This window comes from Aethalodelphis obliquidens, unplaced genomic scaffold (genome assembly GCF_003676395.1).
Source record: "Aethalodelphis obliquidens isolate GAN/ISIS:26980383/991018 unplaced genomic scaffold, ASM367639v1 scaffold15, whole genome shotgun sequence".
In the NCBI taxonomy this organism is placed as follows: Eukaryota; Metazoa; Chordata; class Mammalia; order Artiodactyla; family Delphinidae; genus Aethalodelphis; species Aethalodelphis obliquidens.
This window is the reverse complement of record NW_020837959.1, coordinates 9,231,919-9,257,989: the sequence shown is the minus strand read 5'-3', so window position 1 is coordinate 9,257,989 and position 26,071 is coordinate 9,231,919. Positions and strand designations below refer to the sequence as shown.

The 26,071-nt window shown below is 40.5% G+C and overlaps 2 protein-coding genes across 2 annotated transcripts in view; one reads left to right on the top strand and one right to left on the bottom strand.

Annotated features, from left to right (window-relative positions):
* Positions 1–19,024, top strand: part of ITGBL1 (integrin subunit beta like 1) — a 218,976-nt gene extending 199,952 nt beyond the window's left edge. Inside the window, exons 9-11 of the mRNA XM_027115884.1 lie at positions 9,695–9,841; positions 17,227–17,340; positions 18,299–19,024. Of these exons, the coding sequence (XP_026971685.1) occupies positions 9,695–9,841; positions 17,227–17,340; positions 18,299–18,390 (353 nt within the window). The 3' untranslated portion in view covers positions 18,391–19,024. The remainder of the gene's footprint in view (positions 1–9,694; positions 9,842–17,226; positions 17,341–18,298) is intronic.
* A 6,573-nt stretch (positions 19,025–25,597) lies between these two features.
* Positions 25,598–26,071, bottom strand: part of FGF14 (fibroblast growth factor 14) — a 168,477-nt gene continuing 168,003 nt past the window's right edge. Inside the window, exon 5 of the mRNA XM_027115882.1 lies at positions 25,598–25,755. Coding sequence (XP_026971683.1) covers positions 25,619–25,755 — 137 coding nt within the window. The 3' untranslated portion in view covers positions 25,598–25,618. The remainder of the gene's footprint in view (positions 25,756–26,071) is intronic.

Here is a 26,071-nt window from a genome sequence, read left to right as displayed (position 1 = left end):
TCTCATGGGTTTGCAAGCAGGGGGGAGCACAGGTAAGAAGACACTGGCCGTTAGGGCTTGAATAAGAGCATGCATCGCCGAAGTTTCTGTATTTCTCAGTCTATCTAAAAATATCCGTTATCATAAGAACATCTCTTCTTATTTAATAATATCCTATCATGTAATAATTAAATCAGCAAATACGCATTGCATACTTACTCCGTGTAAAGGCCAGCACTGCCCCTCAAACACAAGCATGTCCTTAAATATTTTTGATCTCCTTGATGCCTTTACCTCTGACCTGTATGTCTGCATTCCTCTTGGTTCAATCTTCAACCCATGGAAACTTGCTCTGTCTCCCACCATTCTGTATAACTGACTCCCTGGGGTTTTTCGTAATTCTTAGTTGCCCAAATCCAGGGTGCCGTTCAGGTCTCATTCTACGTGACCGCTTTTCAGCATAGAGCTGTGGTTACTCAGAATCCCCCTTGACATGGTCTCCTGGGCCTCAGAAACACCTTCCCCCTGTTTCTTCTCTCACTTCTCTCATAACCACTTGATCTTTTTTTCTTACTCATCTCTCAGAGCTTACCAGTAAATCTTAGCACTTCCCTAGAAATGGCCTTTGCCTGTCTTTTCTGCTCACTGTTTACTGTCCTCGAGTAATCTCCGCTTCTTTCTTCCTCTTTTATCTTGAGGTCAGTGTCTGCCAAGATGATTTCTTAGCATCATTCCCTCCTGGCTTCATACTCTTCAAATTCGAATAAATATTTCCAATGTGGAAATTCCTCCACATTCTGCATGGTTGAAACTGAGGTAATCATTTATTTTTTTCTTTAATTCAAGAAATATTTGTTGAGCACCAGCTCAAACAGCTCAAAAACTGTTTGCCAGCCCTGGAGATTCAGTGGTGAATCTATTGGAGTTGATGATTATGCTTGAAGGGTAACATTGAGAAAGGAAGGGTAATGAGGTGGATGGTCTGAAAGAAGAAGCACTAGTTCAATGGAAACATACATGATAGGGGCTTTGACATAGACTGGAGGCTACGGAAGGCTTCGCTAATGCCTTCACATTTGGTAAAAACTATATGATGCATGACATGTGCTTGACATGTATTAATCAGCTAAGCATCATGACCACCATACTTGGTAATTGAATGCATAGAACGTAGCCAGGTGAGGAGAGATGGGTGTGACCCAGGAGTCACAGAACAGTGTGCCGAGGCATATGCGGGAAGGGAGGGTGACATGTTCAAGGGGTTTTTGAGAACTGGAGAGAAACCCTGTGTGATAGGAGATGAGAATGCAAAGGGGAGCAGGGTATGACAGATTTTGTAAACCGTGTTAATGATTTGGGGCTTTACTCAAGCGATGATCGGAAGCCATACAAGGAGTTTACACAAGACAATAGCGTTATCACTCTGTTTAAAAAGTACCTCTGGCTGCCAGGTGAAGTTTGGATTGCTGGGAGGAGTGTGTATTTGTGGGGTTGGTGGGTGAACGTGGATTTAGGAGATGAGTGGTGAGAGATGAAGGTGGTTTAGCTAGATGGAGGACGGTAAAGATGGAAAAACTTGGATGTATTGGAGACAGTATTAGAAATAATATGGACAACAGGCTAACAAAACCCTTTACCTTGCTGCAAGAGACTCTGACCCTCTGTTAACCTCCCCACTCCAGCCCCCTGGAAACAGAAGAAGATGGTAGATGCCAATGTTACCAGGCAACATTGCTCATGGTAATGTGACCTATGATCGATAAATTTCAACTAGATTGGGAGGGATTGTGAATGAACTATGAATGTCTTATGGGAATGCCATGGTTTTTGGCTTCCATGAGTGCTGTGACTCTGCCACCAGGCATGTCCCTTGCAGGTTTTCTGGAAGCTATGCTTAAGGAATAGTTAGAAGAGATTTTGGGCTCCTATGGGGCATAAGACTTCTAAGCCACAGAAGCCTCAGCATCTGTGCGATACGGAGTTCATTGAAGTGTCCATCTCCAAAACAGGACAAAAAATTATATCTGTTTTAGATTTCTTGATTCACCAGCTACAGAATGTTTTGGAAGGAAGTTGGCATCATACGAATCAGCAGTTCTGTGCCTTGAGGAAGGATGGCAGCTACTTTGTTCAAAGCATTTGGTCTCCCCATCATGTGGCAGCCAGTGGGGAACGAATCTCACTACTAGGAGTGTGTGAAACACATTAACATCATCCCTCTGGTGTAGCTTCCGAGAACAAAATTGACATCACTAATATGGGTAATTTTCTCAGTTCACTGCCAGACACCGAGCCATAGTGTCTGTGACCTTTCACCTGGAGGGACGGACAAGAAGCACGTTTCTACTGTGTGACCAGAGATCAAAATGCGGGTCCCTGGCTCCAAAGCAGGGACTCCCTGAGCACTTTAGCAAACAAGGAATAAGTAAAACCAAAAATAACTGTAAACCTACCGAATCAGCAGGCTCATGAGACCTAAGAGCCAATGATTTTTATCCACCTTCCCAACAATAAACGCTGAAAGCGATTAAACCAATTCTGGGAGGCTGGGATAAATTAGCAGCTGTACCTGAAGGTGAATGTAAGCAATTACATAATTTTAAGCAGTTCAGTTTTGATTACACCAAAATTACAACCTGAAAATGAGGGTCATGACAGTGACTGGCAAAGAGAAAGTCAATAGGAAGTAAGACCATGCCTCACTTACTTACTGGTAAGTCATGTTCAATGATCATAGACCACATGTGGATCTTCTCAAAACATCCCTATTAACAATAAAAATTTTATGTGACCTACAAATGCATGGATTTTTAAAATCAGATGTCACTACTGAAAGAAAAACACACTTCATCCAGAGAGGTAGTCCCTAAGATGTATTCATTTTTAGGGTACTTGATTTTAAGATTTCATAAGGAAAATATATCTACATGTTGGCTCACGTGTGTTTAATTGTTTTGAACTAATATAAGCTAAACCAGAGATCTCCCTCCTGTACTCCACATACCCAGGATGAGACTAAGGAGTGGACTGGTTATTGCTTTTCTCTGCTTTGTCCTCTCTGCTTCTGAAATGAGACTATGAGTACAGTTTAAGAAACAAGAAGGGATAATGAAGAGCCACCTATTAATTACACAATCAGTTCACATTTCATTTCTTCAGGGAGTTCTTTGGTTTGTAGCTGCAATTTGAAGAAGATCAGGCAGCCTGAGAGTATGAGTGCAGTGACCACCACCCCCTTCCCAGGCATTGCTGGAATTCTCACATTGAGGAAGGTTCAGACCACTCACTCAGGCCACGCCTTTCTTAGCTGGACAATGTGGGTAGCAGTGTGATTATCTCCAAATTACATCTTAAAATCACAAACCTCTTTCCTGAGTTTGTAAGTGTACCAGTGTTGGGATGCACCCTGCAGGCCTATAAGCTTTGTAGTTGCCCAACCTGGAGACTGAACAAAGAGACATCAGTCGTTTATCGGGCAGGGGATCTTACAAGTCTGCAGCAAAAGGTCCTGGAGTGACACCGCACCATTTATGGCAGACATCAGGACATGGCAGCAATTTTTGCTACTCCAGGGAGGAGGAGGTTACCATTTATGGGCGGAACTGATGTCAGGTTGGCTCATCAGTTACCAGGGAAACCAGTGGCTGGGGCAAGGGGCCAGTACATATACAGTATGTTTATTAAGCCTATAATTAAGAGGATTGGATGGTCAAGTGAGTGAAGGAGGGACTGGTCGAGCAGGGGATGTACAGAGAGCAGGGGCACAGCCATCCTGAATGGCCTCACCACACAACCAGTTAGGACTGTGTTCAGCTACAGGCCTGCAGATTGTCACTTCAGCGATGGATGGATGGTGAGGTAACTACCTGAGAGCCGTCAGAGTCCCACACACCCTCTCCCTTCATTTCCTCTCTGCCCTTCGAGTATGACTTGTTGTCATGCTCCTTGAAAATCTCCCATTGTGCTCATCTTCCAGGAAAGAAGAAAGGGAAAATAGGACAAAGGGCAAAGGATAACATGCTAGCTGAGTCTGTCCCATTTTCTTTGGAAGACAATAGCTTTCCTGGAAACCTCACCCAAGAGATTTTCTCTTATATCTCACTTATTAGAGCTAAGTCCTAGGGGCACCTCTAGGTCAAAAGGAGCCTGAGTAATCAAATGTTTTCCAGATGAACTATTATCACCTCTCTGAAAAATAATGAGGCTTCCCCTAGTATTAACAACGGGAAAAGAGTATTGGGCAGGCATTATGTAGTATCTGATGCAATTAGATACCTTCATGTGTCAGTTTCCTAATTGAGAACCGTCACTGCAGTGTATTGAGGAAGTGTGTCTCAGAGCCCAGGGATTCATTGGAAATGTCATTGTCTAGAGCATCACTGTTCAATAGAATTTTCAAAGATGATAGGAATGTTCCACATCTGCCTTGTTCGATACAGTAGCCACTGACCACATATGGCTGTTGAACACTTGAAATGTGACTAGTGCAACTGAGAAACTGAATTTTAAATTTTACTGAATGTTAATAAATTTAAATGGTCACATTGACTAGTGATTACTACATTGGACAACACCTATCCAGAGCATTCTTGGTGAATATTTTGGTGTGGGGGAAGGGAAGAGAATAGGAAGAAAAATTTCTGTTGCTAGGGGGGAGTGCCAGATGCCAGGAGGTAAGTGTCAGGGAGAGGATGAATGGCAATGGAAATGAAAATTGAATGGAAAATTGCTCGCCTGTATGAAGAGTTGGGAAGTTACATGAAGGCAGATTTCGTGGACTTCAAATGATTCATTTAGGCTGGTTCTCTCTACAGGTTCATTCTTGAATGATCTATCATACACTCATTATACACAGATAACCTCACTGTGGATTCTACCACCAAGCAGAGATGTTGTTCTCACTGAATGGTGCATATAGATGATTCTCCCAGTTCTGCTACCCCTGGATGTTCCACTCATAGGCCTAAGAGACAACTTAGTAGGGTTGGTCTGGCAAAAGTTGACTGAAACTACTCTTCTGACCTTTATGGTCTTTTTTTTTTTTAACTCCAATTTTCAGGACCATTCTACTCAATAGGCCTCCTTTATGGAATATGCTCCTTGTCATCTTACAAGACAACACAGTCATCTCATCTTTCTTCTTCTTGACTGGAGGACGCTACTTGTCTGGCTTCTCCCCTCTATCCTACCCTAAATATTGGAGTTTCTCAAGACTTATCTCTCCCTAGGTGGGCTCATTCACTTCTAAAGCTTTAAATGCCATCTCCTTTTGGAAACTCCAACACATACAGACCTAGCTCCAACCTGTCCTCAAACGCCAGGTTTGTGTCAGCTGCTTACTTGGCCTCTCCTTGGTTGTCTTAAGAGTATCTCAGACACACAAGGTTCAAAATGGAACTGATTTTCTGCCCTCAAACTTTCCCTCCTGCAGCTTCCATATCTATTAGACAGCATCGTTATTCACAGGATTTCTTGAGTCAGAAAACTAGTCCTTTCTTTGTCTCACCTGCCACGTACAATCCAGCAGCAAGTTCCATGGGTACCCCCATTGAGGTAGATCTCCAGCCACTTCTCCCCATTTGCACTGCCACCACCCTGCTTGAAGCCTGCATCACCTTTCACTTGGACTCTGCAATACTCTCTCACTTTCCCCATCCTCACTTGCTCCCAACACACCTTAATTTCTCCCACCCAGTTGCCAAAATGAATTTGCAAACCATAAATTATAACACATCCCTCTCTCGCATAACACCTTTCTATGATTTCCCCTTCCTCCTGGAATAAAATGTAGACGCCTTACCAAGAAAAAGTCATTTTCTATGTTCTCATTCCTAAATATTTCTCCAACTTTATTATTTTTTCATTTTTTCTTACTCATTACTCTTCAAATACATTGGCCTTTTTTTCACTGCCTATAACACGTGAAGCTCTTTCTTATTCCGAGGATCTTCATTAGCTTTTCCAGAACGTTAGCTATCTGGCTCTTCCTCAGCCGCTGGGTGTCAGAGAGCTGGCCACTGCAGTTAATAATGTTCTCTCTGCTGAATCTACCAACACCCTCCTTAATTCTTCCATAGCTCAAGTGTATTTGTTTCCTCGTTGTTATTTGTTTTCTCCCCTGGTAGCCTATAAGCCCATGAGAGTAGAGCTAGTAAAATGCCTAGTACATAATAAAAAGTTCTTGAGTGGATGACTAAATTATTAGAGTTTATAAAGAAGATATTATTGAAAGCTTTAAAAAAACATTTTTTAAGTAAAGAGGAGTCATGTAAATAGCAAAGCAAAACATTTAAATACCAGTGCATTTTGACCATTGTCTGGGCTAGATGCCAACTTAACTCTCTGGAAGGATGTGATAAATGAGCTAATAAGTGAAAAACAATCTCCTATTTCCTTGCATATAAATGTTACATTAAATTACTTGTGGTGAGGCATCATTTAGTCATTCTCAATGAGATCCTAAATCAAAGGCAGAATGTCTTTCTCCGCCATAGAGATTAGATTATTCCAATTATGTCAAATGATGGTAATTCTTACTAACCCAGGGCTCGTAAGAAGCATAAACATTTGAAAAGCCCATAGCTGGCTGGTATTGATGCTAAAAAGCTCTCTTTCTCTTCCTCCTCCTCCTTCTTCTTCCTTTTGTATCACACATTATCTGCCTCCAAAGGTGGATAACTTGGATAACTTGTTTTGAACTTCTTAAGTAGGCTTCACTTTAAGTGGACTTTTGTTTTATTGGAGAAGTCAAGATAGAATCAGTTTCATAACGATTCATCGAATATGTAACTCTTACACAGATTTGCTAACTTCATTCCACTCTAAGGCCATAGAAATAAAACAGAGCCATCTAAGAACAGTCCATTGACTTTGAAGGACAGTTTATTAGCCAGATGACCTGTAAACATGTCCTGTATTCGGTTTATGGTTGTCAGTTGGGATTTGTGGGAAAAAATAAGAAGGGGATTTTGTTGAAAAGTAACCTTACTCTACAAGTGTTTTTTGAGGATCTGCTATGTCTAAGGCAGTGCTTGGCACTCTGGAGACTATAGTGATGGATCAGACGTGATTCCTACCATCAGAGAATTCAGTCAAGTAATGGGTCTATCTGATACATAACTGCATATTACGAGGTAGAAGACAAAAATGTTACACAAGAGGTGAAAAATAAGATAGTATAGAAATTCAGAGGAGGGGAAGATGAATTCCACTTGGGGATATTAGAAAAATCTTCCAGAGGTGTAGTCACTTTCCCTGAGTTTTGAAAATTAAGCAGGATCTCGTTGTGTAGAGTAGAAGGCATGGATTCCTGTCTCACCAAAGTCATGAAGTCTGGAAAACACCGGAACTATGTCGGGAAAGATGAGTGGGTCAGGAAGTGTATGAAGGGGAGAAGAAGTAAGACTGGAGAAGCAGCTGGGAATCTACTTCAGGAACCTAAGACATAAGGAAGGTTAAAGTAGGTGAACTTCATCCCATAAGCATTAGGGAGTCACACAGTCCTAGATCTCAAGGCTGTGATGTGAGTAGAGTCATGTTATGGGAAGCTGAGAGTGAGAATATTGGAGAAAGACGTGATAGAAGGTTTCTCAAAGGTCTCTGATGGTGATAGGAGTGGAAATTTTGAGGTTGTTTCAACACGATCTGGCAGCTCTTTGGGTGAGGGAAGTGAGAGAGAGTCAAGTATGATCTGAATCATTTTGAACTGGTTGGCTAGAAGGAGAGTTGGGCTGTTAAAAGAGATGGGTGATACAGAAGAGTAGCTTTTGGAAAGAAAATTATACATGCAGGTCTCAATGTATCAATGTCTGTTGCTAGTAGAATACGAAGTATGGAATCACGGGAGAGGAATTTCAGAGAGATTGAGGGGCTGGAGATAGAGCCCTGCAATCATTGTGCTTATCTGAAATCCTATGATTTGATGAATTTTTCAAGAGAGAGATGGTAGAGAGATAAGAGAAGATGATTAAGGATAGACAATCAGGGGATTCCTACATTAATCGGGTGAGACAAAAAGTAGAGGAATAAGTAGATGAAGGAGGAGGGTTGAAAGGGTCAGGAAAGTCCAATGTCATGAAAACCAATATAGGAGAGACTTCTTAAGAAGCAAGTGCCCACGAACGTCAAATGTATACCTTCATACTATGCGCAGTTTAAAAAGACAGGAATTAAGAAAAGGCTCCTACGTGTCTCAGATTGATAGTCATTGTTTATTTTCCAAAATGAAATATACAGTCAGTGTGACGTGGAAAACGAGGGGACATTGAAATTAGAGAAAACTGGAGTCAGGTTCTGATCCTGTATGGTTGAGTTGTGTGATTTGAGGAAAAATTACTTAATCTCTCTGAGCCTTAGTTTCCTGACTGTAAAATGGTGATAATGCTTGACTCAAAGGGCTGTGGTGAGATGCAGTTCAGTAAATCAGCATATGGACAAGAAGAGGCTGGCAGAAATAGGTCTGTTAATCCAGGTGTCTTTTAAGTTTGCCTCCCATTTGCTTTCCATTCGCTTCCAGATGGTCACGTGTTACAGAGAAATATCACTTGGGTCATGAGTACTTAGGTTTTTTAATCTTAACAATGAATTGCAAACAATTAAATATTGGCCCCCAATCCCTCCTTGTGCAGAAATGAGTGTAGGAAGAGGCAGATGGAAGAAATTTACTATTGAAGATCCTGCCAGAGCAAATGGTCAAGGCAGAATGGTCTCAAAAGATGCAGTGGGGTTGAGCAGTCTGAATGACGATTTGATATGTCCCTGCAAGTAAGGCAGGGACCACCATGTCCATCATATTTGATTTTGCATCCCCTGATGCCTAGAAAAATGCTCTGTTCATAGTAATTAGTAAAATTTTGCCAAACAAATAGCTGTTTTGTTTGTTCTCTTTGGAGAGATCTGGCTGTAAGGTAATGCACATATAGAAAAAGAATAGAGCATTGATGGGAAGAAAGAGAAATTAACATGGAAGAGGATGCAATTGAATGGAGTGTTGGTGGCCAGAGACTAGTCAGATGTATATGCCAGTGTATAAGTGTCACAGATATAATGTTGCGTACACACCAAAGATAAACATCCCCAAACCAGGAGCCAATGACAGAAACAAAAGGGAGGAAAAGATATGAGTCTAAGCCTCGTGCTGTTTTTAACTTCTATACAGCGATAGGGAGACACCATTACTTACACTTATATCTGTTCTTATTAGCAAGCAGAGGAGCACAGGGAGAGAGTAATATAATACCAGATGCCATTTGTCTGGAGGTGAACCTTTGGTTTTTATTTGTAAGTGATAGGAGAGTAATCAATAAATGGGGCAGGCAGTGGTGACGTGACTAGCCTTGCAGATTGGTCTGGGTGTCAGGGCGTGCAAAGTGAGGAAAAGCCTGAAGACTCCATCCTGATAAAAATGCAAATGGGGAAGTATTGTGTATCAAGAAAGGATGGTCACAATCCACTTTAAATTGATTCAAGCTTTCTTTTCTCTCTTGAATCCATCTCTGATGCGACATTCACGACATTCAAGAGGATTGTGTTCAGCTAGAGCTCTGTTGCGAAGTTCTTTTAAACACTCACACGCCAAACTGTGCGTAAGGAGAAAGTGTGTTGGCTTGATAGGAAATGAGATACTCTGGTTTACATATTTCTTTCCTAAAGACTGTGACTCAGCTGGCTCTTTGCCCATCTACTCCTCTCACCCCACCCTGTGGTTGCCTCGCAGGCCACGGCACGTGTTCCTGCGGTCGCTGCATTTGTGGGCGAGGATGGTTCGGGAAGCTCTGCCAGCATCCGCGGAAATGTAACCTGACGGAGGAACAGAGCAGGAGTCTGTGCGAATCGGCAGATGGCGTACTGTGCTCGGGGAAGGGTGAGTGTCCGCTGCAGCTTTGGACAGAATCCCTGTTCTGACACGTGGTTTATACGGCAGCACGTACAACCAGCTTCTGCAGACTGCACTCTGCAGAACGCAGACCCTTCTGTCCTCTGCCCGGACCAGGCTTTAAGCTTGGAATTTCTCCCATTCAAACGATAATGGAAATTATTATCAAAAGGAGAGTCTCAAATATTCCTGTGTGCTGCTTTCTTTAGTTGTAAATGAATTCGTGATAGAAAAATGGGTTTATCTAAAGCTCCAGGGACTACAGCTCACATGCACACACCTCCTCTGCGTGTGTGGATCTAAATAAATGCCACTATAAATGAAAACGCCAGAGATAATAAAATAATTAAAAAAAAAAAAGTTGCCAAATGAAGTTCAGGGCCTGAGAAAATGAAATGCATGAAACAGGTTTCATGTGAAAAGATCCCTGGGCACTTGCTATGTTCAGCGTCACTGCTGAATAAAAAGAATTGATGATTGTATAAAGAAGAAAACCAGCAAGATAGACTGGGCACTGAATGGGCCAAAAAGGCAAAAGGATAATTGTTGGGTTCACCTGCGAAATGGCGCAGTCAAGAACCGCAGAGAAGTGATCACAAGCGTCTAAACTGCCAACAAATAGGCTTTGGGAATTTCAGAGGCTAAATATGTAGATGTGTGTGGAGGAGGGGAGGGTTAGGGATGTGAGGCTATAAAAGGAGACTACATATTTCATTTCATAAAAAGGGAAGGAAAAAGTACTCGGGTCTGGGCTTCCCTGGTGGCACAGTGGTTGAGAGTCTGCCTGCCGATGCAGGGGACACGGGTTCGAGCCCCGGTCCGGGAAGATCCCACATGCCGCGGAGCGGCTGGGCCCGTGAGCCGTGGCCGCTGAGCCTGCGCGTCCGGGGCCTGTGCTCCACAGCGGGAGAGGCCACAACAGTGAGAGGCCTGCGTACCGCAAAAAGAAAAAAAAAAAAAAGTACACGCGTCCCAAAGTTCTGGTATAATTTTCTTTGGTCTGAAAATCACCAATTTTCCAATCACACATGTGTAATCTAATATAAAAAAAAATTAAACCTTCAAAGTGGTTATAATCTTCAAGTTGATTGAATAGGAGCCGCTAACTCAATCAAACATTTACTGCAGAAACAGATTCTAGAAGAAAAGCCGCCCCACCAGTGCCCCTTCCCCAGCCCCAAAAGGGCAGAACAGGGTTTTTTTTCCTGAGCAGAGAAAGAATACTAATTAATAGATTGAATTTTAGCTATCTTGATGTTGATGCTTCTGTATAAATTCTCCAAGAGACTTTAAAATCCTGCTCTCACAGTGCCTATGGGCCCATCTAGGAGGCTGTCACATTCCTCTTTGCTAGTGGCTAGGAAAACACCTAGGAAGATTCTGGAAGTGCACGGATTCTCACTAAATTTTCCGGAGCTGCCCTGCAGGGAACTAGATGTCCTGGAGCTTCCCAGCTCTCTTCTTCAGCTCACTAGCCTCCTTGCAGAACAGATGATGCCCCCCCCCGCCCCCCCGCCCCCTGCCCCTTTCAGACAGGGCAAGGCTCTAGCTGAAGTTGCACTTACCTTGAAACACCTACCCTGGGGCAGGATTAGCAGGTAAATATCTTTCTGAAGAAGACACAGGGAAGAAAGGGAATCTCTTAATACCAATGGAGGAGCCCTCAGAAACAGGATGTGCCTCGGAGATGTGCCCCTAAACAGTGGCTGTTGCTTCACCTCTCTCTCAAGGCTGGTGCTGTCAGGTTGAAGGGGGCTTCTTGACACAATTGCAAAGATAAAATCTGATGGATGATGTGACCACATAGGGTGCGGGGAGGAAGGCTGAAAATTGATACAAGCATGATCATTTCAATAGAAAACAATGTTCTTCGTTTCCAGGAACCCTGAATTTGTGTTTTCATTGTTCAGGCAAGGAGGCCATGCCCTCAACCTAATGCAGTTACAGCAGTCAGGTGGCTCTCAAACGAGTTTAAAGCAATCACTATGTACCCAGTTTGTTCTCCCGTTAAATTCAATCTAATTCCAAGTCCCAAACAAATCTCGTACCAGTTTGGTTCTCAGGGGGGGCCTCAGCTCCTGGAAACACTTTGTTTTGGGTTCAGGCTCTGTTGGGAGAAACAAAAAGGAGGAAAGAGAGGTTAAAAGGAAGACAAAGGGAAGGAACTGAGGAGGAAGAGATTAATAAAGAAAACAGGGAAGGAGGTAGGGATGGAATTAACCTTCAAAGATGAAACAGGAAAGAAGAAAAAAATGCTATCAGATCAGAATGGAGGGTATAAAAGAGTACCGAGAATGACTAATTTGTCTGAATTGGATTTTTTTGAGCATAGGTCCAAACACAGCATCACAAAGTTTAGGTACTTTTAGTTGGTTTTCCATAATGGCATTATCCTTAGAATAAGGGTATTAGCTTTTCGTATAAACTCTACTGAATGAAGAAACCCATTCATATTAAAAAATTTGTGTGCTTCTCTATATTTATTTTAAAAACCAGCAATTGTGTGTGTGTCTGTTTACTAGACACACTATCACATCATTAACAGTGTCCCTAAGCAGGTCTTGGCTAAGTTATGTCCAGTTGCGGGTACTGGAAGAAAACACAAAACCATGCTCACTGGACTAGTGAATAGCACTCTGTCATTGCCCAAACTGAATTTAATTCCGAAGGAGGAGTTGTCCCTTTTCAAGAAATAAACATTCTTATTAAAGTCATTACATTCATAGGAGAGTGACTCATTTTTTAGCCTCATAAATGTAGAAAATGTAAAAAAAAAAAAAAAAAATAGGTTGACTAAATATTGGCCCAAAGGCATTTCCTCAAAATGAAACAAAACAGAACAAGAAAATCTCTCTAGTTAATGCCTTTTCAAATTGTTTGCTTTGGGTGGTGGGAAATATATCCATGTATCAATGAAGAGTTGACAGCATATTTATCTAAACTGTTTTTTATCCTTCAACGGGTAGAGAGTTTTAAACTCGGAAGGAAATGTAAAACCTGCCTCGAGGTTGTACGTTTTGAGATTGCTGTTAGTGATGATACTGGCATGCCTAGTGCTGGCAGCAGCTGGCTGTGGGCTCCTTTCTTCTCTTCCTATTCTGGAAGAATCCATGCTGGACTATTAAATCCCTTCCAAGTTATGTAAACTGGGGCCATAGACTAAGGGTCTTCAACATGGTGGCAGAGAAGGAAATCCCTTCTGAGTTATTTAAACTGGGGCCATGTATTTCTGGATACATCTCATGGACTTGCCAGAATGCCATGTACTTTGTCCTCAAATTTGTAAATGAAAACCCCTCACCCCGACTTTCACAAAGGGAATCGAGTCTTTTTCTTTCTCCGATCACGGGGCAGGTGTGAGTAGTGGGCCTGAGATCCCCAGGGCACAGCACTTAGCAGCCTAGACCCGGCTGAGTGTTTCCAGCAGAAAAAAACGAGGCTGAAATGTGTGCTCCCCAGGAGCTGTGAATAAAGCTGTCACCTCAGGAGACGATGAAGAAATAGCATTTTATTTCTTTACAAATTTATAGCCAAGACAACAAATCACTCCATAGAAAAATTTAAAACAAGATACACATTGTCGTGACCCTCATAACAGATGGAAGAGTTAGTACAATAGTGAAATCTGCCTGCTGGGATGTCGGGTTGCAGCATTTTGTCAGGCTTGATGGATGAAAAAGAAAGTCCGACTCTGTTAATGGGGCAGCTAACAAAGGTGCCTCGCCCTTATACTCAGTTGTTTGCGGGAATAACCAGAGATGATCTCAGGTCTCCCCTAAACTTAGCTACCTTTGCGGAATATGTGATATAATTTATAGGCTGTTTGGGGATTTATTTATTTGGATCCAAGAATACACAATAACCTTCTTACCCTGATAACTTCAACCCAGATCTAGGTGATCCACTCTGATATCCTTTAAGATGCTTTTGTGTGACAATGATTAACTGCATGTCGCTCAATGACCCCTTACACTCTTAGGTTGATACTCGAGTAATGCATCGTCCAGATTAAGTCCACGGTACCTCCACCACCTATCCCTCCCCTCCACCCGACCCGTTCTCCATCTCTGGAAAAGAGAAAGGGTGAAAGTCATGGTTCAAAAACCAGTCTTCACTCCATGCTCTAGTTGCCTCACCGATATGGCTGTTGGGGCAGATCTGTAGGACACACAACTCATTTTTTGAAACCATATGAAAGTTTTTTTTGTTTTTGTTTTTTTCCCCCGGGAGAGGCATCACAGGTAGGTAGGTACAAGAGTAGATTGAATCAGATAGGAATCTTAGGTTAACTGATGTACTTTCATTTTCTCATCTTTGAAGGCAGAAGAATTTCATTTCTTTCCCCTTCTTGTGTCCTAAGGATGCTCTGAAGACAAATGAGAAAATGTGGCTGATTCCCGAGGAATGGAAGCCAGTGGGAAGCACAGAAGGGAGATCAGAGCACTCTTTAGGGTCCTTATACTAAGAAAGACAATAAATGGGTCAGTGATATTGTGGTCGTGAACTTAGTACCCTAGAGATCCTGCCAAGATGAGCCAGCTTCTCCCTGTAGCTGGACTGGGTCTCATGGGTGTGAGTGGAGCCCGGCCAGCTGAGCTGAACAATTGCTCCCCTCTTGGCAGTCATGTGGCCTGTGCCTGACTGACAGAATCCTTTGCCTAAGTTTTTCCCTTTCTAGAGATGGGCAGTTTGACCCCCCGTTACTGATGAAAACAGAGCACTTTACAACCAAGGCGCTGCTATAAGAGGTCCTAATAATGATCACAATGTGTTAGTATTACATGCTATTCCTAGTTTCACAAGCAGAAGAACTTCCTACCTCTGAGAGACACAAACAGTAAAGAACAACACAGCTGGGAAAACGCTGACTGAGAAAAGCTACTTTTTCATAGCACATACAAAAATCAGTCCCCATTTTTCACTTTAAGTATTTCAGTGACTAGTAGACTTTTGGAACTGGAATTTATTTGTCAAATGGTCTCTCCATGATACCATATTAACTTTAGCTGAGCTTACCAGTTTTAGGAAAATACTTTGCTATAGACTGAAGCTAAGCATTCCAGAAGCAAGAGCAGTAATTAAAATAGTTCCAAGGCCAGAGGTTAAGTTTAAAAATGAAATGTGAGATCTTTTCATGAATTGTGACAAAATACAAAAAAAATATCCTCGGCATAAGATGTGACTGTCATGGACAGATAAAGTCATTTACTTCTGCTGCTTTGTAGAAATAATTTTGGAATGCAAAGGAAATACTATTTTAGAAACAACTGAAAACAATCCAGTTCTTCCAGTAATTACTCATGGAAATAAAGCACGAAATATGGTGCTTTCTGAGGAAATTTCAATGAAATGTCCCAAGTTGTTTTTTTGTTTTTTGGGGTTTTTTTTGCAGATATGTTGCTAACCATTTACTAAATGAGCAGTTGAATGGTGAACACTTCCATGCCTAGAAATTTGAAAGAAATCTTTAAAACTAGGATAAATCTCTAAAATAAGGTAACACTGTACCTGAATGAGACCGAGAGGGAGCCAGCCTTCCTCACAGACTGAGCCGGAAGGCCTCGCTCACTGGTTCCTAAGCAACCATCAGGCTGTCAGTCACTCATCAGAACTGAAAGTTGTCTAGATTTTACTCAAGAAAATGCAAAGCAACCAAGACCCTCAGGAAGGCAAGTCAAGACTAAATGAAATCATGCTGTGCTTAAGCAAGAACTTAACAAAGGTAAACCCAGCTCTGAGCACATAACTAGTACTCCCTTACTTTCCACATGACAAGGAATGTGGAAGGTTTAACTTGGCCATTGGGGATTTTTGCCACTAAAATGCAGATAGTCATTTCCATGATATGAAATACCACATAGTGCTTAATGCTCGAGATACGTTTATACAGATCCTTTCCTGATTCCATGGTATGAGGAAATCCTTTTCTCTAGCCACTTTACTCACTCAGTTTGTTAACTCATTTTTTAAGCACTGTGCTTCCTAGAGGCACTAATGATTGATTCCTGCCCCTCTCCGACAAATTTTGAACTTACCGAGTCTGGAATTTTGTTAAATAGGTCAAAGTACTTTTTTCTACTTCACAATCTCTTAAGGTGATTTTTGACCAGAACAATTTAGTGATAAGCATCTTTCAGTAGAAGGAAAGCACGTTTGGAAAGACTAACCCGTCCAAGGAAATAGAAGGAAGGGAAAGTCCTTTTTATGTGTTTTCCTTTAAATTTTAAAGGTGTCTTTACTGTGGTTGTAGACGTAATTTTGCCATGTGGGGTTTTATGGGCCATCAGATGAAGACATTTAGACTGTGAGAGCTTTCTTCCCTTTGTGACACCATTTAATCCATATATTTTCTCTTCTTTTAAACATATTTAAATAATTAATAAAATTATTTCTCAGCAAACCAAAATGTTTTTAATAACTAGAGGAATTTTTTAATTAGTGACATTAATTAAATAATTAATTAAAAAGAGGGGATGTGTAAAGTAATGGAAAAGGTGGTTGGACCTAGAGCCTCATAAAAGATGAACATTTTGGGGAGATTAGAGCTATCCTTGATTATGGCAGGAAATCCTGAGAATGAAATCTGATAAGTTGAATATACATGAGTTATTATGTGTGTATTTTTAGCACTTTAAAGAGCTACCCAAGGGCTTCCCTGGTGGTGCAGCGGTTGAGAGTCCGCCTGCCGATGCAGGGGACACGGGTTTGTGCCCCGGTCTGGGAAGATCCCACATGCCGTGGAGCGGCTGGGCCCGTGAGCCATGGCCGCTGAGCCTGCGCATCCGGAGCCTGTGCTCTGCAACGGGAGAGGCCACAACAGTGAGAGGCCCGCGTATCACAAAAAATAAATAAATAAATAAAAGAGCTACCCAATATACAGGCGTGTCCGTATTTTAAGAAAATCATGTAAACAAAAATCCAGAATTGTAAGCACAATAATTTAGTATTTATTTTATTAATAAATGCATCCCCTCTTATTAGAACTTGCTATTCAATTCCTTTAAAAACAAGCACCTTTAAAGCATGATTCAATTCAGAAAATAAAAACATCTATTTTTGAATACCTTTTTTGGAAGGCCATCTATAAGAATCAACCACATTCTGCTCTCACTGACATTTCAACCAGGCTGGGCCATGGAACATTTGCTCAAGGCTAATTGCAACTGTCTAGATCCATAATGAAGCCTTTCCTGGATAACCTTTACGAATTACAGTAAGTCAGGCTCCCCTCTGAGCGACCGGCTATTCAATAAACTTTTCCCTTTGGAGGATAGGTTATTAGAAGTCTGTTGTCGCTGCACTGATGATATTCTGTTCTAGACGGAAACCTTTAGTTAAGTGGTGACAGCAAGTAGTGCCCTTTGTGATTTCAGGTTCTTGTCACTGTGGGAAGTGCATTTGTTCTGCCGAAGAATGGTATATTTCGGGAGAATTCTGCGACTGTGATGACAGGGACTGCGACAAACATGATGGTCTCATTTGCACAGGTGCAGTATCAACCTACCCTAACTGTTCTATGTCACAGCTGGCAATAAAGACAGATGATACCCACCGCGTACTGCTGTAGACAGCTGGGCAGGAGAGCGTCCGTGTAATCAAGACCCACTATTCACAGGAAGTCACCGCAGAAGGGGAGTGGGCATTGGCAGACAAAAGTAACCATGCCCTCAACTCACACATATGCAGTTATATGTTGAAAAGAGAAAATAATCGTCTGGACAACCATTTTACTTTGAGCCTGGTGTAGGGAATGGAGTATTATTTTAAACAGGACCCAGGTACCACTAATTCAAAGACGGTTGATGTATTGGTTGGCTGCAAGGAGTGGGGTGTGTGTGTTGCGGGGATGAGGGAGACTTAGCAGTGTCATAGCTGCTGCTCTCCCAAGTTATTGAATCCTGATAATTGGTTATAAAATACATCTGCTTGAACAAGTTACAGGGGAAAGGGAGACACGTTATGTTTGTTCTCCTTGTTTCTAGTTGAAGGTAAAAGATGAATGCTTGTGTATGTCATTAAGCTAGACATTCACTGTCTTGTCCGTCCCTGTGGCACAAGGCTCCTCTTCTAGCTGATTCCTCAGCTTACCTCATTCTATGTCAGGAGACTTTATGGTTTTTAGCATTTATTCATAAGTCAGACATAACTTGCTCTCTACAGGAAAACAAAATTATGACATGGAAGCCACCTGGAGTGACACAGGATGGTCACTATTAGATGATACACAGATGGTAGCATCAAGCAGATGCCATTAATTATGTGAAAAATCACATTTCCCATCGCTGCTAAACAAGATAATGGTAAGATGGCTACAGAACAGAATAAGAAAATCTGCAGAGGATGAATGAAATGGTCTTGATTATGAACTGCTGTGGTTTAGAATAACATATTTTAACTTGGTGACTTTCGATCATGATAATGACTCCCCTGTGTACTTTATTGCAGGGAATGGAATCTGTAGCTGTGGAAACTGTGAATGCTGGGATGGATGGAACGGAAATGCATGTGAAATCTGGCTCGGCACAGAATATCCTTAATAATCCATGGCAGAGAACTGGATTCTTATTTTTCTAGGCCATTAGAACATATAAATGCAGAGGGAACCATATATAATCATCCCTAGGACAGGTCAAACAGACCATTGTATGTTTTTCTATTTCTGAATGCCTCAGTGAAATCTGGGTACCCATTAAAGATGAGTTAAGCAAATTCTGATGTAAATAATGCCAGAAAAATTTTTTTCTACCTTAATTTACATCAGTGGTTCTCAACAAGGGCAACTTTACCACCCAGAAGACATTTGGCAATGTCTACAGACAATTTTCATTGTCCCACTGGGTGGGGTGGGAGGGCGTGCTGTGGGCATCTAGTGGGTGGAGGCCAGGGATGCTGCAAACATCCTCTGGTGCAGGACAACCTCCCACAGCAAAGAATTATCTGACTTCAAGTATCAGTGGTGCCTGAGCTGAGAAACCCTGAGTTACACGGTTGTTAGAAATGCACACCTAGGCCTATACAAGAAAGACCATATTGGAGTCTAAGGAGAAGATATATCCTCACATAAATCCATTGACCATATTTTGCCAGTATTTCCTATGGAGACATGAGGTATGTGGTATACAAACACACATGGGCTAGGGGAGCAGGCAGAAACTACATAACCAGTGCTTTTGAAAAAAAAAAAAACTGGTCATTTTAGCCATTAAGTCAGTTGTCATTTGTCTAGTCCCACTTTAAATTCACAAAAGGGACTTCCCTGGCGGTCCAGTGGTTAAGTCTTCACCTTCCAATGCAGGGGGTGCAGGTTCAATCCCTGGTCGGGGAGCTAAGATCCCACGTCTCATGGCCAAAAAACAAAACAAAACCAAACAAAAAAAAAACAAAAAAAAAACAAAACATAAAACAGAAGCAATATTGTAACAACTTCAGTAAACACTTTACAAATGGTCCACATCAAAAAAAAAATTTTTTTTAAAAAATTAAAAATAAACTCACTCCAAAAAAGACTCTTAAGATTAAGGAAGATATGAAAAATGCAAAATTTGACATTTTTAATAAATGGTGACATAAGTTGCTTATATTCTGTGTCAGTATATATTTGCCTACTGAGGATTAACCCCCAAAATGAATTTTTATTCAGGGGTATCTATTTTCTGTTTCTAGAACATTTTTAAAAACTGGGCAAGGGTTACATATACAAGAAATACGATTTTTTTTACTGTTTACTCCATGGTAACTTGCCTTTTAAAAAGACAACATATAGTTAGATATATGATGGGCCTGAAATACACATTCACTTCTCTTAAAAGATTCTTATTTATAAGGATACACGACTTACTGGAAAAGTAGGGACATGCAAAGAAATCAAGAAGAGATACTATAATAAAAAGTCTCAAAAGCTCAGAGGATTTTTAAAAAATCCAGAAATGGCTGAAATAGAAATTACAAATATTCACTCAATAATAAGAACAAAATGTTTATTTTCTTAATGGTGAAATTCTGCTCTGTATGAAATTCACATTGCATTATGAAAATGTACAATAATTTGGACTTCCCTTACATATTTACAGTTAAGTCTACTTATACACATTAGTTTAGGCAACCTTTAATTATTTAGAGCTAATAAAAACCCCACTTTTTTTCTAAATGTGATTTATATTTTGTAAAATCCTATAATAATGTAACAAAATCATTTCCATATTGTTTAAGATGAAAATTTTTGCTTGGAAATTTTACTTGATGATGTAAATATTCTAGAGTCGTGGCTTGGACTTTTCTAAGTCAAATCACCAAAGGTAAGGAAAATATGTATCTGCTGAGTTACTTAAAAATTTGATATTGAAAATTATTTAAGAGAAAATTTAACTGATGCTGATTTTTATAGTACTAATAGTGTTCTCATACTTGAAGAGATTTATAAAATTGTCATCTCTATCCTGAGATTAAGGAATGCAACCATGTAAATTGTATCTCTATTATTAAGTATGTCAATTGATATATCAGTTTTTATAAAGTGAGGGGACCATAAGGAGTCAAGAAATGATAGATTGTACTCTTTCCTCTCCTCTATCTAAACACTTTAAGCCTCAAACAAATCTGTTATCATTGTTCAGTTGCAATTTTGATGCCTTATGTGATGATGCACAAACATTGGAATTCATTACCTTATCCAGCCATCATAATACAAATGACTTTCAGTTTCCCCTCTTGCAGAACCCTGCTTTCTATAAAGGACCAGATAGTAAATATTTTAGACTGTGGGTCACATACATCTCTATAGAAGATTCTTGTCTGTTCACGTTTAATACTTTAAAATGGAAAAAATAAAAAAACCTCATTCTGAGCTCCTGGGCCATAAGAAACAGATTGCAAGCTGTATTTGGCTTGCAGCTAAGCAGTAGTTTGCCATCCTGCTCTACTGGTACGGCCCTTAGTTTCCTGTCTCATCACGTTACCCTAGGTGTGTCTTATGTTTCTTCTCATTCTCTATATTTGTTATCCCTTCAGCAAGAATGCTGCTCTTTTTATATTTTCATGTAAGAAAAATGTCCTCAGCATTTATGCTCTTTAAGAAGTTTAAATATGGAGAAATTACTTTATTATAAAGTTCAGAATGTGATTTGTCCAAATTTTTTGACAAAATCTATTATAGTCAGCTATATTCTGTGGTTCATTTAGCCATGAATTATTGAACCAAAGCTGAATTATAGCATAAGTCACATGGTACCTAAACTCTAATGAATATTTTTCTTTTAAAACAGAAATATCTTCTTTTTACCTCTTTCTGTCTGCTATAACAGTTCTTGTGCGTGTTTTTGTGTGTGGTTTTGTCTCTAGCAATGAAACATCAATAGATCTATTAAGAAGTGATTTAATTTACATGTTTAAGTTGGAGAAAAATAAACATAGTTACATGTAAAGACATAGATTCTAACCTTCTTAAATGTTATTTTGTACTTTGACTTTTGATTCCATTACTAAGATAAAAACTCCCTCTTCAAATAAAAGGCAGGGCAAGAACAAACTTGTAATAGGTGGAGGGAAAATATGCAAATTTTGTTGGCTTGTTCAAGTTGGTCGGCAGTTATGGTGGGATTAATGTCCACTGGGAAAGATGCGACAAGTTTGCAGATGGTGTTGGCACCAACCCTGCTTGCTTGGCTAACCATCACTGAGGAATTCTTCCATAAAGGACTTTTTAATAAGATTCTACTAATGTCCTAAGATCTAAGAGAATCACTATATCCTGTTGTCTTCCTGGACTCTGAGCTAATCTAGATTCCTACCGCGCATTGGAAGGAATGGCCTCCACGACCTCAAATGCAAACACAACGTGGGAATTAGACCAAATGATAGAGAAAACCAGGTAAAAACAAAAACATAACTCAGTCTTTGTTTGCAGATTCACTATCAAACCTTTGAAACCCTACTGAGTATTCGAGAGAGTCAGCAGGCCCTGTGTGCCACTTTGTAAGCTAAGAGAGCTACACTATGAAATGTATTTCACTCCAAAGTAATACTCTTCACACCTGGAGTTTGATATGCCTGCGTTTAGCTCAAAAGCTTGCCCTGGGTATAGTCTTGTTCTGAAATAACATTGAAAATAATTTTTAATGATTTTCAATTCCTTCTAAAATGGATTTCTTAGTCAATCTGGTCTCTCCTTCAAATGTTAACTCTCACTCTAATATTGGGGAGAAAACTTTAAATGAAGTGATACATGTCTAACTTAAAAAGAGAGAAGTTTTTTTCTTGTTGTTTTTTAAAAAAGAACCAAATCTGATGTTGGTCATCCTGAAAACAGCAGACTGTTGTAGTGCTTTAGGCATTCATTAAGCAACTGGCCAGGTGTGATAAAGAAACTCTTCTTACTCTCCAAGAGGCAAACAATTAGACGGACTGCAGCAGTCTTGTGGGCCCATCTTGAAGCCAGCCCTTACCCCAAACACTCAGGGCAAGGGAACATTTAGAGCACGAATCTCTAAATTCTCCAAGATTTGTAATGACATGATGCTCAGTTCCATTTTACTCTTTATATAGGCTGAACCATTTGCATCTCTTCTATAATTTTTCCAAGTAAAGTTGTAGCAAAGTATTTTAGAAAGCAAACTTACAGGAAAATAAAATGATGTCACCTGAAATATCAAAACAATGAACATTCCAGAGCGTTGTTGAGGAATGAATGGAACAGCTACCATAACAAATCAGTAGACATAACCCTCTCACACCAGATATGGATGCAAAAGGAATGTGATATTGGAAAGAGTTGATAAGATCGACATATGTACGTGGAGGTACAGAACACGTGGTGTTCTCTAAATACAAATGAATTCCATCAGATTTACTGTACAGAACACCAAAGGTGACAGACTGCACTTACTTAAAACAGCAAACAGTTTTTGAGGGGAGAAAATGGGGGAGTCTTATCCTGGAAAAATAGCAAGAGAGGTATCATCAAAGAGCTAAAATTTTCTTTGGCATGGTAAAGGGGGAAAATGAGTTTACCAAACTTATTTACATGACATTTCTCTATGTGGGTGATGCAATGCCATTTCATTACATAAAGTTGTTCAATGTTTTTGAATATGCCGTCATATAAATATTTTATTCAATATGTTGTATTTATGAATACAACAAATGATATTCAACACAGAAACTGTACAATGCAGACAAACTCTTTGTATGTAGATTAATACACACCAATGGTTCTTGATACACAGGTCCTACAACATGCAGTTCATCAGTGCTGTCCTCGTTCCATGCAACAGGTCAGACCAGACACAGAGGAAATGATCTAACTAAATCACAAATAACAAGGACCCCTCTGCGATACGTCTAAACATATATTAGAAGAAAGTATTTTGACATCCATTCATAGGGATAAATGCCCTTATCGATAACTCATGTAAAAAACAAAACAGAGATACACATTTACTGAAATCTCAGTCACTTACAAAAATAAATCTTGTCATAATTTTAACCAATAAACAAGCTTACAGGGGAAAAAGAAACCAGCAAGTAGGGCTGATTACCAAAAACATAGGTGGGGTTGTTTGATGTGTGTGTGTGTGTGCCTGTGCGCAGTAGGGTAAGTCCATCTAATTGGAATTTCAAGTTGCCACATATTATGGAATATATGTCTTCCCTAAACAATTGGTTAATGAAATTCATCTAATGTATTTTAACTTAGCCTGTTAAAAATAATAAGCTTTAAAATGGTGTAACAAGAAATCAAGAGAGGTCAAAAGAAGCATTTTGTTGTACTTTAGCACTATCGACAATGAATCTACTCAAACGTTTATGCTAACATTTTATTTATTAAAGTGGAATTCAATACGAAAATGAAATAAGCATAAACAGTTAAATTGATAGTAAATCTTTAATCAGCTAAGCAGGCCAAAATTTTTAAATGCTGGGCAAGGGCTGTCATGGAGACTTAGGAAAGCAGTGACAAAATAATTTCCCAGTAAATACAATGCAGATGGGAGAAAATGGCGACTGGGTCATCCTTCCACATGGAAATAATAACAAGAGGCCAGTTCATTGATCCCACGTATAGTTTTCTATAAATGAGGTTCAGTTTGGTCTCAGTTAACTCTTCTGAGGAGAAAACATTGAAATTTATTAAGTATACACAGAGTTAACAAATATATTTCCAAACAGCTTAGTATCAAACATTTTGAAACTCTTTATATCCAATATTGAACATTTTGCATGGTTTCTTCACTGTGGAGTCAACTATTCATGGACTTTCTTAGTCGTTGTCTTCCCTAAGCTCAGAATTCAGCAGTATTAAATTCCAAAGGAAGTTAAGCAAAATCAAAGAACAGCAAAAAAAAAAAAAAAAATCAGATGGACCGAAAACCTGATGTTTGAACATGTTGGTTCGTCTTTAGTTTTAATCTAGAATAATTCAACAGACTGCATTCTGAGATCATGGCAAGGCACCTCTAACTCAGCCATTGGGCCACAGGGGCCCGAGAAGCTGAGTCAGAGGTATGGACTGGTGAATTACACAGTACCTGACTCAGCATGCTGAGCTAAAAAAAATATTTTTTTCCTAATATGTCCAGTTTAAAAACTTGTTAAACACCAAAAATATTAAAGTCTAATTTATAACTAACGTTTGCATTGCTGCTGCAGAAAAGAACACAACAGCCGCCTTGCCCATGCTCTGCTGAGTATGAGTGGAATGCAGCCCAAACCAGGGATGGCATTAAGTTTGGTTCATTAAAAACAGGAAGGATTCTATCTGAAATGGATTTAGGTAGCGCAATTCTTGTAGGTTGTAATTATTGATTTTTTTTCCTTTTTTCCAAATAATGAGGATTCATAGATGAAAATGAACCTTAATCAGGCCTACAAGGCCTACAGAGTTCTTTGGACCCACTTTCTCAAAAACCAGTGGGTCTTGCTCGCTGGGCAAGGCAAATGTTACCATTACCAGTAAGCTTGTGATATGTATAAAACACACACACACACAAAGAAACTAAGGGGGATGTCAAACCCAGATCATAGAGCGCTTCCCATGACTGCGTTTGACCCCATTTCTCAGCCCGGCCACGCGGCCTTGGGAGCACAGTATCTGCTACTGGACAGAGCATATATGTGTGTTTCATCAGTAGTGTGAGCCAGAGACAACACTCTTAATCGTTATAGATGCAATGTGTCATAATAGGTTTAGAAGGCTTTCTGTTTCCCTGATCGCTCTCCAAACTAAGCCAACCGCTACAAGTTACGATTGAGAGGAACACAATCCCTGCAAAAGGTCACAGACAGTGGAGCCAGCAGCCCTGTAAAAACGGGAAGAAGAGAACTCCATAATAGCACAGGTTTACAGCATCTAACTAGAAATTACTCAAGAGTATCTGTGTGCTACAAAATCGAACTTAAACACATGGAATTCGCCGAAACGGGACTCAAAAAGGAATATGGGGAGCTGTCAGCAGGCAAGGTATCGAGTGGACTTGTGAAGTAGGTCATTCACGTGAAGTGTCACAGTCACAGAAAAGATATTAAAAAGGCATTCCATATCTGGTAGGGCATTCCATGGTCTGAGTTGAGCTGGTTATCCAGGTGTCTTCTTGTTGTGAGGGCACAACACGTTGAGATTTATCCACTTGGGACCAAGAAGTTCGAGCCAGCGGGGAGCAAGCGTCTGCTTACTGCCAGCTGCTCCTGGGCCCCGGAACAGGAGGCTGTGGCCAGGATAAATCACTCAACGGTGCTCAGGGCGAGTCAGTCACAACACCTGTGAGGATCTGGCTATGTCGTCTTACTTTTGTTGACTGGTTTGCCTCCATTCATGATTGCAGACGCGCTTGTGCTTTTACTCGGCGTCACCCCGGCTTTTGGGACCGTTTCTCCGACGTCATGCAAAGATGGTTCTCGGTACATGGCAACTAGTGACGGGGAGGGCAGGAGGAAAAGGAGATGTTACCTGGTTAGCTTCACATGCAGACCTCAGCCGTTGGCCCAGTCCCGTTTTCCCTGAAGTCAAGTAACCCCATCAAGAGGGAATTCCTGTTTTAAAGCAGTAAAATCCGGCCCCCAAACAGAAAATATTACTTCCTTTGCATTTTCTGGTTTGTGTATCCAAAATACGCACCTGGGGGCACGTGCATGTTTGTCTAGGAGAGAAGGTTTAAATGGGGGATGTGGCCACACACACGCCCCCCCCCCCCCCACAGGGACTATGTGAGAACGGCAAGCCTTTAA